This window comes from Hyperoodon ampullatus (genome assembly GCF_949752795.1).
Source record: "Hyperoodon ampullatus genome assembly, chromosome: 18".
NCBI classification, from domain to species: Eukaryota; Metazoa; Chordata; class Mammalia; order Artiodactyla; family Ziphiidae; genus Hyperoodon; species Hyperoodon ampullatus.
Window position 1 is genome coordinate 1,017,982 of NC_136931.1, and position 12,424 is coordinate 1,030,405.

Consider the following 12,424-nt stretch of genomic DNA (forward strand, 5'->3'; position numbering starts at 1 on the left):
CCTTCACCACAACCCAGTGTCAGTAAATTGGCTCAGTTCAGTAACACTTACAGAAAGGAGGAAGCAGCGGCTCCATCCAGGCGCTGGGAACACAGGGAGATGCGGGCAGATGCTGTAGAGAAGGGAACCCTACAGGATCTGCTGTGGCCTCCAGGGAGGTGAGTGGCTGCCCTCAGTCCCACAGGACTGACAGTCACAGGGGCATGTCCCCACTTACCCACAACTTCTGTACAACTCGGCTGCAAACTGGGGGTTCCCTGGGCCCCTCCTGGGATTAAACGGTTTGCTAGAGCGGCTCTCAGAGCCCAAGAAAACAGGTCACTTCCTAGAATACCAGTTCATTACAAAGGATACAAGGTGGGAACAGCCAGATGGAAGAGACGGCTCTAGCAAGTATGTGGGTGGGTGGGAGTCTCTAAACTTGCACACTCTCCAGGCACATCACACTCTAACACCAACCCGTGTTCACCAGCCTTGTTTGGGGTTTTTATGAAAGTTCTATTATGCAGGTACAATTGATTAAATCATTGGCCATTGGCTTGATTCAACCTCCAGCCCCTCTCCCATCCTAAGGAAGTCAGGACTGTCCACCCTATTCAATGAAACCTGAACTGCTAAGAATGTCTATAAAGAAAACACTGACAGGGCTTCCCTGGTGGCGCAGTGGGAATCTGCCTGCCAATGCAGGGGACACAGGTTCCAGCCCTGGTCCGGGAAGATCCCACATGCAGCAAAGCAACTAAGCCCGTGCACCGCAACTACTGAAGCCCACACGCCTAGAGCCGATGCTCTGCAACAAGAGAAGCCACCGCAATGAGAAGCCTGCACACCACAGCGAAGAGTAGCCCCTGCTCGCTGCAACTAAAGAAAGCCTGCGCACAGCAACTAAGACCCAACACAGCCAAAAATAAATTTATTTTAAAAAAAAGAAAACGCTGACAGAATTACACCACCTCTACCACAACGGTGGCATGAAAATCTCCACGGGGGCTTCCCTGGTGGCGCAGTGGTTGAGAGTCCGCCTGCCGATGCAGGGGACACGGATTCGGGCCCCGGTCCGGGAAGATCCCACATGCCGTGGAGCGGCTGGGCCCGTGAGCCATGGCCGCTGAGCCTGCGCGTCTGGAGCCTGTGCTCCGCAACGGGAGAGGCCACAACAGTGAGAGGCCCGCGTACCGCAAAAAAAAAAAAAAAAAAAAAATCTCCACAGAAACGCCTATGATTTGTTAAAGTGAGGTCTACAAACGGCAGCGACTGCTGTGTTAACGCAGGGCAGCTGCTCAGACCCCAGAAACCCCCGCCCCTACCCCAGTGGGTGGAACAGAGCAGGGTCAACCAGGCAGGGCCAGCCTCCTACACCCACCTAGATGGGGTCCTGCCCACACTGCGTGGACATGCCCCTCCCAGGCCGCGTAAGGCTGCCCCGCCCACGCCGCGGGTTCCCAGACCGCTGGGCGTGTTCCCCGTTCCCCCCGACACCGCGTGACGCTGCCCCGCCCACACCGCGTGACGCGGCCCCTCCCACGCTACGTGAACGCGGCCCCTCCCACACCGCGTGACGCTGCCCCGCCCACCCCACGTACACGCTGCTCCTCCCACACCGCGTGCACGCTGCCCCGCCCACACCGCGTGACGCGGCCCCTCCCACGCTACGTGACGCGGCCCCACCCACAACGCGTGACGCTGCCCCGCCCACACAACGTGCACGCTGCCCCGCCCTCACCGCGTGACGCAGCCCCTCCCACACCGCGTGGACGCAGCCCCGCCCACACCGCATGGACGCTGCCCCGCCCACAACGTGTGACGCTGCCCCTCCCACACCGCGTGACGCGGCACCTCCCACACGGCGTGGACTTTGTCCCTCCCACACTGCGTGCACGCTGCCCCACCAATGCCTCGTGAAACTGCCCCTCCCAGTCCGCTGGACGCGTTCCCCCCGACACCGCGTTACGCGGCCCCTCCCACACCGCGTGCACGCTGCCTCGCCCACGCTGCGTGACGCTGCCCCGCCCACGCCACGTACACGCTGCCCCGCCCACGCCACGTACACGCTGTCCCTCCCACACTGCGTGACGCGGCCCCTCCCACACTGCGTGCACGCTGCCCCGCCCACACCGCATACACGCTGCCCCTCCCACACCGCGTGACGCTGCCCCGCCCACGCCACGTGACGCAGCCCCTCCCAAACCGCGTGACGCTGCCCCGCCCACGCCACGTACACGCTGCCCCGCCCACACTGCGTGACGCTGCCCCTCCCACACTGAGTGACGCGGCCCCGCCCACACCGCGTGATGCAGCCCCGCCCAGACCACGTGGACGCGGGCCCTCCCACATCACGGGAGGGGCCCCTCCCACACCCGCAGGGACTGAGTGTCCTCCTGGTGGCCATTGGGCAACAGGCTGGCTGCAGTCAGAAGGGCAGGCTATCCTTCCGCCTCCCTTTAGAACAGGTGTCAGCTGTGGCCAGGTGACTTTAATTGTCCTGTGGCTCTGTCTGGCCTCTGGGGTGGGTGACTGTGGTGACTGTGCCTCACTGGGTCCTGGAGCGCCTGTCCGGCAAGCCCTGCATCGGATAGCAACCTCCTATCAGCGCATGTCAGGCCCATCAGTTCAGGTCACCACCCGGGGTCTCAGCCGAGCAAAAAGTCTCCTTCAGGCCACACGTCCCTCCGGGCCGCCAGGGAACCTGTGATGGGCCAGGCTGGCAGGATGTGTCCCCGGAGCAGCCCAGAGTCCCGGCTGGAAGGAGCCCGGCCCGGGAGTCAGGGGCACAGAGGACACAGCCTGATTGCTCCGGAAGCGGCGCTCAGGGACTCACTCTTGGATTCAAGGTTGAGGGCTAGTTCCTTCACTGTTTCTAAACCAAAGAGCCGGTCGTGCACCCACTGTGAGCCGCCTGCTTCACGGGCGAGAAGAGACCCCGGGCGCTTGGTTCCGGTGTCGAGAAGAGACCACGCACAGCCACAGCAGGACCCTGAGCCTGAAGAGCTGCAGCCAATTAAGATTCGAAAATTAGTGCCCAGAAGCCTCGGGTTTAGGGCACGGGCGCAGGTCCCTCTGTCCCGGGGCCTTTGCCCCCGCCCGACAGAGGGTGTCCTGGTCCGACAGTGTGAACACCTGCTCCGTCTGTGTGACTTCTCCAAGGCCATCAGAGGGATAAGATCAGCCCAGTATCGGGGCTGTCGTGTGGACAGTTTGCAGCTTCTTAGAAAGTCAAGCTCACACCCCCTTCTGACCCAGCAGTCGTACTCTGAGGCGTCTGCCCACGAGATGTAAAGACGCATTCACACAAAACCCTGCACACAGACCTTCACGACGGCCCGACTGGGAACCGTCCAAAACCAGACACAACCCAGCGTCCTTCAGTGGCGGACAGGTTAACACCGAAGATGCTGCTCAGCACAGGATGTGTCTCACACTTGTCCTGCCAAGTGAGAGAAGCCAGACCCAAAGGCAGGTCCTGGAGGCTGTGCCTCTGTGTCGTTCCAGGAAACGCACAGCTACAGGGAGAGGAACCAGGGACGTGCTCGCCAGCCTGCGACAGGAAGTGCTGACCACGAAAGGGGGAAGGTCTGGAGGTGACTCAACTTCATCTACCTGAGTATGACGGCAGACACGCTGAAAACTCACAGACCCGCCCACCAGAAGGGTACCTTTTACTGTCGTGCGAGACAAGTGGATGCACCGAGGCAAGTACAGGCACACGATGACTTAACGTTTATTTCCAGACGCCTACTGTGTTTTGGACAAGCTGGAGGGGACTGACCGGGAGGGCTGGAAGAGGGCCCGGGACATAACAGGCTCACGTCTCAGGCCTCAGGCTCCGCCTGCAGGTTCCCCGTCAGGGACCCGGGACGTGAAGGCTGTTTATGTGGAATGGCCTAGAGAAGGCGGGACAGGAAGACCAAAGGGCAGGAACCCGTCTAGAGCAGCAGGCCGTCCAGACGCGTGCAGGTCCCCGAGCACAGGCGGGGTGTCCCTCCTCCCTTGCCCCCGACACCTGCCGTCTCTCCCGCTGCCACCGGCCTGTGTGGCTCAGGGCACCTGCATGGGAGACTCTGGGCCGCGGGCGACCTGGTGTGGACGGAAGCAGCCCCCAGCCCGGGAGGTGGGGAGGGGGGCGCCCTGCCAAGCACACGGCGTCTGGGTCATCTGGGAAGGACACTGCCACCCTGAGAGCGTGACCGTGGCCCAGCAGGGGAGCATCCTCCACAGACGGGCCTACCCGAGGACCCAGAGCAGGGGGAGGACACAGCTGGCGGGCGCCACGCGTACCTGGCAGGCGAGCCGCGGTCAGGGGGTTGGACAGGGCCATGCCGATCTCCGTCATCCCGTACCTCTCCAGCAGAGTGTGGCCGGTGATGCGCTTCCACTTCTCCAGCACAGGCAAGGGCAGGGCAGCCGAGCCCGAGACCATCAACCTGCCCGGCACAACCACAGGCTCCTGAGCTCTCGGGAGCACATGGCTTCTTCAGCCCGGTGAGAGCCGCACACGCCCAGCACCCCAGTCAACGTCACCCTTTAACTCACGGCTAAAACTGCAGTTCGGGCTGAAATTTAACTCTGTTCTTTGGAAAGAATCTTGGGTATATTTTAGAATGCAAATAGGTCTTCACAAGGAAGGGGTAATCACAGTAAAAGGAAAAGTGATTTGAGGGTCCCTGGTGGCACGCTCTGCAAACAATCAACGTGCTGTCCACAAACAGCCCCCAAAAAGAGCAGTGATAAGAGTAAGGTGACGACAACTTATCTGGTTTAGGGACAAAACACCACCGGGTCTGAGGAGGAGGAGGGGGAGACGGAAGCAGGCAGTCTCCAGTGAGGGGCGCACGGGGGCTCCTCCACAAACACTGCCTGGTGCTGACGGCTCACTGACAATGACATTGATCTGCTATCCGAGAGCCTCGGCGTGCACCATGTCCCGAAAGCACTGTGTGCGTGAAGGAAGGTGCTTCTGCTTCTAGTGGGGGCCGGAGCGACGACCACCCCTGCGCTCCCCCCACGGAGGTGCAGGCACAAGGACCCTCCCCACCAGGAGCCCGCTGCTGAGGTCTGAGGGCCTGTCACCCAGAGTCACCCTGACCTCCCCTCTCTGATCTCATTCTTGCCCTTGGCTCCTGAGATCTGGGTACATCATGCTACCAGTCCCACTCTTGTCCTGGTGGTTGGGCTTTGGACCCCAGCCCCACCATGGCGCCTCGTGGGAGGCCGATCCAGGGAGGTGCCGGCAGTGGCACCCTCAGAAAAGGGCTCTAGTTCCATCAAAACGTCTCTACAGAAAAGGCGCAAAGAGTGGGTGAACGGGAGAAGAACACGATGAAATGCTCGTCCTGGGCAACTGGAAGTTCCCTGCAGGAAATGAAGGGCTGTCCTGAGCTCCTCTTAAGGACCAGGAATCAGATGCACAGAGGCCATGAAGCTCGTGGCTGTCCAGCGCCAACTCGCTGCCCTGTTAAAGGCTGTGTCTGCCACAGACACACGTGTCACACCTCTTGGGCGCACGTGTCATCATGCCTGTGAAGACCCGCCAAACTGCTCACTTCCGTGTGCTTTGCAGATGAGCCGCTTGACCACGAGCAGAGAGGCGCTGCAGTTTGCAGGCTCGTGGGAACACGCAGAGCAAACCCCATGCCACCGAAGGGGCCAGACAGCCACACGTCTGTCAGGGAGGGTGTCTGCACGGGGTCGGGGACGGGGCAGGGCTGAGAGCCAGCAGGGGTGGGGTCAGAAAGGACTTCCCCATACTCGTCCTTCAGACTCTACCGGAAGACAGGCGGACAGACAGAGACAGAGGGACAGAGAGACCCAGAGATAGAACAGAGACACGGATACAGAATACAGGCAGCTGCGTCGGGAGCACAGATACATAGAGAGACGTAGATACACATTTTAAAGCAAAGAAAAAATACTGCTTCCTAAAACTTAGTAGAACTGACTCACTAAAAATAAGTTATATTTGACTTTCTGGATGGAAGGTGGACTATTTTCATTTACCTGATTTTTTCTTCACAAACTGCACGCACGAAATCCTGGACATGAGGGTGGGTAAAATGTTTGTCGTAATAATCCATCAACTTGCTGTATATGGTAGGCACTGCCATAAATACATTAATCCGTGGAGTTTCAGAGCTTAAGAACTTTTCCCAAACCTAAAAAGAAAAAAGGAGGCACACAGCAAAAAGATTAGAAGACACGCGTGCACAGACGCGTACGGACCCTCGGTTCCAGGACCAGTGCTCTCAGCAGAGGACCCCCCTTTTCTTAAGCATCAGAGAGTCTGTGAGCAGCTCCTGTCTCAAAGGGGGTCTCACTTTTGACAGGGTGACACAAGCTCCTGGATCTTCCGTGGAGTCACTGTGCAGGGGACACTGGCGTCTGGCCTCAGGGGTGGCCTGTGAGGCAAAAGAGGATGAGGGGCAGGAGTGGACCCTGGGCCTGGGGACCGGCCTCGGATCTGCCGTGACGGGAGAGGTGGCACCTCAGACTTTTCCAGCCACGTGGACGAGGGTGGACAAAGCTGCACGAGGGGCCAGGCAGGCCTGAGCACAGCACAGCGTCTGGCAGACAGGTAAGCACACACAGGGAACGGATGGCGCCTGCTGTTCTATCCGAAGAAGTCATGTGAATTTTGTATCTTACTCTGTAACAGATGTTTCACGTTTTAATATAAAGATGCTTCAAGTTTCTCAGCTCATGCTGAGAACGTGCTCGTGTGTTAGCTCTCATCTTCAGGAGAAGGGGCTCTCTCTGTGCAGCCACCGCCTGAGCCCATGGTCAGGGCGGGATGGGGAGCGCGGCGTGCTGCGTGCTCAGCACACCCCACACAGCCTTCCCCCTCAAGCCATCCAAAACGCTGCAGCCAGCCCCAGTGTGCCCCAGTCCCTGATCGCACACTTGTAATTAGCTCCTCGCCTTAGCTGCTTGACAGAGCAAAGGCACTCTTCTCTGGGGAGAAAATTACATCATTCTTTTAAAGACAACCCCGCCCCCATTATAAAGCATGTATGAAAAGAGAAAAATGTGAACCATAACTAAGAAAAAAGTCAATAGAAGCAGACCCTCAATACGGATGTTGGAATTATCATACAAGGAATTTAAATTAATAAATAGGTTAAGAAGTTCAGAAAAGATGAATGAAATGGGGGATGATCAGGGATTTCATCAGAGAAGTGGAACTGCAAGAGAACCATTATAAGCTGGGAAGTACATTACATGAAACTAGGAATTCACTGGATACACTGAACAGACTAGATGCAGCAAAGACAGCAGTCAATGGAAATGATCTAAACCAAAGTACAGACAGGAAAGAGGAAAAAGAGAAGAGTGTCACCACGTGTGGGACAAGGTGACACACAGTGACCTGTCAGGAAAGACAGAAGTGCTCGGTCAGTGGAGACACATCCACGTCCACACGTGGGAAGACTCAGTGTTGCTAAGATGGCAGCTCTCTCCAAACCCCAGCAAGCTCTGTTTTCCGGAAATTGACAAGCTGACCCTACAGTTTACAGGGAAAGGCAGAGGACTCGGAAGAGTCAGAACAAATGTGAGAAGGAGGGAGGAGGGTGGAGGACGCACACTTCCTGGCCCAAAACTTACTCCAAAACACCAGCATTCAACGCCGTGTGAGGCTGGTGTAAGATCAGACACACAGACGAATGGAGCAGATGCCCAGAAACAAATCAGTATGATGATGGCCAATTGAGTTTGACAGAGGAGCCAAGTCACTTCCATAGGATAATCTTTTCAACAAACAGCGCTGGGACAACTGAATATCCACATCCGAAAGGATGAATTTTCGACCCTTACCTCACCATACCTAAGAATTAATCCAAAGTGGATCAGAGACCTAAACGTATCAGCTAAAACTATAAAACTTTCAGGAAAAAACATAGGTGAAAATCTTCATGACCTTTAGTTAGGTAAAGATTTCTTAGATACGACAGCAAAAACATGATCTATGAAATTAAAAAACTGATAAAATGGATTTCATCAAAATTTAAAGCATGCGTGCTTCAAAAGATATCATTAAGAAAGTGAAAAGACAAGCCAAAATGGGAGAAAATATCTGCAAACCATCTATGTGATAAAGGACTAGTATCCAGAATATATAGACTCAATAATAAGAAGACAAATAACCCAATTTAAAAATGGGCAAAACATCCCAATAGATAGTTCACCAAAGAAGATACATGGACGCAAATAAGACCAAGAAAAAACACTCATCGTCCTCAGTGATTAGGGAAATGCAAATTTAAACCACAATGAGATACCACGTCATATCCACTACAATGACCATAATAATGCTTTTAAAAACCAACAAAACAAATGTCGGTGAGGATGCCCTCATGCACTGCTGATGAGAACGGGGACAGAACAGCCACTGTGGGAAAGTTGGGCAGTTTCTTAAAATGTTAACAATAAACTTATCATACACCCTAGCAATTCTAATCCTACTTATCTACACAAGGTAAATGAAAAGTGTCCACCCCAGGACTTGTACGTAAATGTCCACAGCAAAAACTGGAACTGACCCAAATGCCCAATAAATGATAAATGGGTGAACCAAACGTGGCCCGGCCACATGATGAAGCACTACCCAGGTTCCAAAGTGACAAACTACTAATACACATGCTACAACATGGACAGAACTCAAAGACATTCTACAGGGCTTCCCTGGTGACGCAGTGGTTAAGAATCCACCTGCCAATGCAGGGGACACAGGTTCAAACCCTGGTCCAGGAAGATCCCACATGCCGCAGAGCAACTGAGCCCGTGCACCACAGCTACTGAGCCCACGAGCCACAACTACTGAGCCTGTGTGCCTACAGCCCGTGCTCCTCAACAAGAGAAGCCACCGCAATGAGAAGCCCGCGCACCACAACGAAGAGTAGCCCCCACTCGCCACAACTAGAGAAAGCCCGCTCGCAGCAACGAGGGCCCAATGCAGCCAAAAATAAATAAAATAAAATAAATAAAAAAATTTTAAAGCTGCACTATAAGAACTATCAAAAGAATTCTTTAGGATTAAGGGAAACGATCCAAGAGGGAAACACAGATCTGACGGAAGAAATGAAGAGTGCCAGAAAAGGAAATATATGGGTAATTTAAAAAAATTTTAAGGACCCCTGACTGTTTAAAGCAACAATAGTAGCAGTGTATCATGAAGATGAAGGAAGGGAATAATAAAAAACAGAAGGAACAGGAATATAAAGCACAGGTGCATTAGAGAAAAATCAACACCGTTGGTTCTTAGAAAAGATAATAAAATTGATAGGCCTCTAAAACAAGAGTGATCAAGAAAAAAGAATGAAAACATAAACTACCAATATCAGGCATTTAAAGGAGACATCACTACGGATCCTAAAGATATTAAAAGGATAATGAAGAGAAATTATAAACTACCCTATGCCAATAAATTTGACAATTCTGATGAAATGCACAATTATTTTTTTTAAAGTACCAAAACCGACACGAGAAACAAAATAGAAAATATTCGAAGTCCTATATCTATTAAAGAAACTGAATCCTTAATTAAAAACCTTTCCAGAAAGGTTGGCCCAGATGGCTTCAATGGAATTGTATCAAACGCTGAAGGAAAGAATACTTTCAGCCACACATAAACTCCAAAGAACAGATGGGGGGAGGGGTGGCTGCCACACTCCTTTCACAAATGAGCAAAACTCCCATACGGAAGCCTAACAAGGATGTCACAAGAAAACTACAGACCTGTGTTGCTTGTAAACACAGAAGCAAAACCCTTAACAAAGTATTAGCAAACCAAACCTAGCAGTATATGAAAAGGGTAATACACCATGGCCGAGAAAGTTTACTAAAGGACTGTAAGATTAGGAAATTAGAAATATTAAAAACTTTAATCAGTATAACTAACCACATTAACAGAATAAAGAGGGAGACAAATAAAGGGGGTAACTCTATACAATCAATTCAAGAGGTAAAGAAAACCCATTTGATAATATCCAACCCACCATATAATTAAACTCTCAGAAAACAAGGGATAGGAATGTCCTCAAGCTAATATACGGTATCTGCAAAATACTATAAGTAACATCATACTTAATAGTGAAATATTAATGTTTTTCCAAGATTGAGAATAAGTCAATGATGTCCACCATTACCACTTCCAAATTAGACTCATCAAAATTTAAAATTCTCTTTATCAAAAGACTATTAAAAAAGTGAAATGAGAAACCAGAGACAGGGGGAAAGATTCACAACACGTATTTCTGACAAAGGCCTTTTATCCATAATATATACAGAACACCTACTGATTAGTTATAAAAAGACAACCCAATATAAAAATGGACAAAAGCCTTGAAGAGGCATTTCATAAAAAGAAAATCCCTGAATGACCAGTAAGCGTATGAAAAGTGCTCAACACGATCACTCGTCAGAGAAATGCAAATCTTATAAGGCCAGTGAGGTAGCAGCATTACACACCCACTAGGATGGCTGAAATCTAGAAAGCCCGACCCAGTTGCTAAAGGGTGGGGCACGCTGCAGACAGGAGCATAAACGGATAAGCACTTGGGAAAGGGTTGGGAGTTTCTTAAAACATTTCACATACGTGATCCTGTGACCCACTAATTCTAACCCTGGGTATTTACCCAGAAGAAATGAAAACGTACATCTGCAAAAAGACATATGAGAATGTTCCCAGCAGCTTCATTCATAAAAGCCAAAACTGGGAAAAGCCAGATGCCCCTCAGCAGGAGGAGGGATGACAACTGTGGGTCCTTGGTGATGGAAGGAACTCGCCGCTTACACGCGCAGCAAAGATAAACCTCAAAGGATGCCCAGTGGAAGAAGGGAAACACAAAGCCTACAAACGCTGATCCCGTGACATGCAAATTTCAAGAACAGGTCAGCTAACTTATAGTAACAAAGATCAGAAGAGGTGGTTGCCTGCAGGGGGGTGACTGGGGGTTGTCATGAAAGAACCTCTGGGCAAGGGCAATGCTTTCTTTCCCAGCCTGGTGTGGGTACTACAAGTGTGGTCATCAAAGCATACTAAACTGTACACTTCGATCTGTGCATGTCACTTCATGGAAACTAAAACTCAATAAAAGGAAACAAAAGCACACTCACTGAGATGGCTAGAATTGACAAGCCTGACCACAGTAAGTGTGGGTAATGATCTGGAGTAACTAGGACTCTCACACGTTGCTGCTGGGAGTATAAAACATGCACCCACACTGCAGAACTCTTTGGCAGTTTCAATCGTAATTAAATATACATCCAGCCCAGTGGGTGTCCAGCACCAGCAGGTACAGATCCAAGAGGAATGTCCACAGAAAGATCTTTATGCAAATGTTTATAGCAGCTTTATTCAAAATATCCCCAAACTTGAAACAATCCAACCTCCTTCAGCAGAAGAATGGATAAATTGTGGCACCTTCATACAAAGGAATGCAACACAGCAACACAAAAAGAACAAATTACAATTGATGGAACTCAGGAATAAATCTTAAAATAGTACGATTAACTAAAAAGCACAAAGGGACACATACTATCGGGTCCACGTATATGAAGAACATGTGAAACTCAGCCTGACTAGGAGAGAACATTGTGGGCCATGTAAACGTGCTCTGTCTTTATCTGCGTGGTGACTGTCACATAGATGCATACTCAGTTTACATACATTTTACTGTATGTAATTTATGCCTCAATTAAACAGAAGCAGCGTGACAACATTCCCCACTTTACAAACCCCGGTGAGTTGACAGCTCTAGGCTATGAGCATCAGCAACGCTGACATCAGAAAGAGAGGGACAACTGGGCGTTACGTGCCCCGCTGGACAGACACACACGCTACCTGTGAAGTCCCCTCCCTGCCACAGCACAACAAAACCCTGAACCTCATCCCACCTCTAGACCTAACTACCAATTTCCAAGAAGTATAAGGGACAGCGAAAAATGTTAAACGACACCACAGGGATGTAATCCACAAGATCAGACTGTGGGAAAGTCTACAGGACACACAGCCTAATTTCATAAACAAAAACTGCGAGGAAAAGACAGAGGAGAAACTGAGGAAGTAAAACCATGTGCACGAGCAGTGGTCCAGCCGCTGAGAGCAAAGTGCGTGCGAGAATCCCCGGGGGACAGAGACCTACTGATAGGCCTTCCCGCCCAGCTGTGGCTGTGACCTTGAGCAGGCCCTGCAGCTTTCTTGCTGTCTTCTCACACCACTGTGTTAATCTGGACAGAACCCCTCAGGTCCCTCCCAAGCTCTGACATGCAGATTGGCTGGAAATCCTGCGGGGCATCCTACTTCCCACTGGCTTGTTAAAGAAACTCTGTCCACGAAGTCCCCGCTGGCCTGGCCGGGCCACTCCCCGAGGTGGAGGGCAGTGCCCTCGCTGCCACCTGGCACCAGGGAAGGCATGGGTCCTTGGAGGACACA

At 51.9% G+C, this 12,424-nt stretch overlaps 1 protein-coding gene across 1 annotated transcript in view; it reads right to left on the minus strand.

The window, feature by feature from the left end:
• The window catches only part of ACSF3 (acyl-CoA synthetase family member 3), a gene marked incomplete at its 5' end in the record, with an annotated part of 59,433 nt that overhangs the window by 31,529 nt on the left and 15,480 nt on the right, over positions 1 to 12,424 (minus strand). The window contains 2 exons of the mRNA XM_079723309.1: positions 4,276 to 4,421; positions 5,995 to 6,149. Coding sequence (XP_079579435.1) covers positions 4,276 to 4,421; positions 5,995 to 6,149 — 301 coding nt within the window. The remainder of the gene's footprint in view (positions 1 to 4,275; positions 4,422 to 5,994; positions 6,150 to 12,424) is intronic.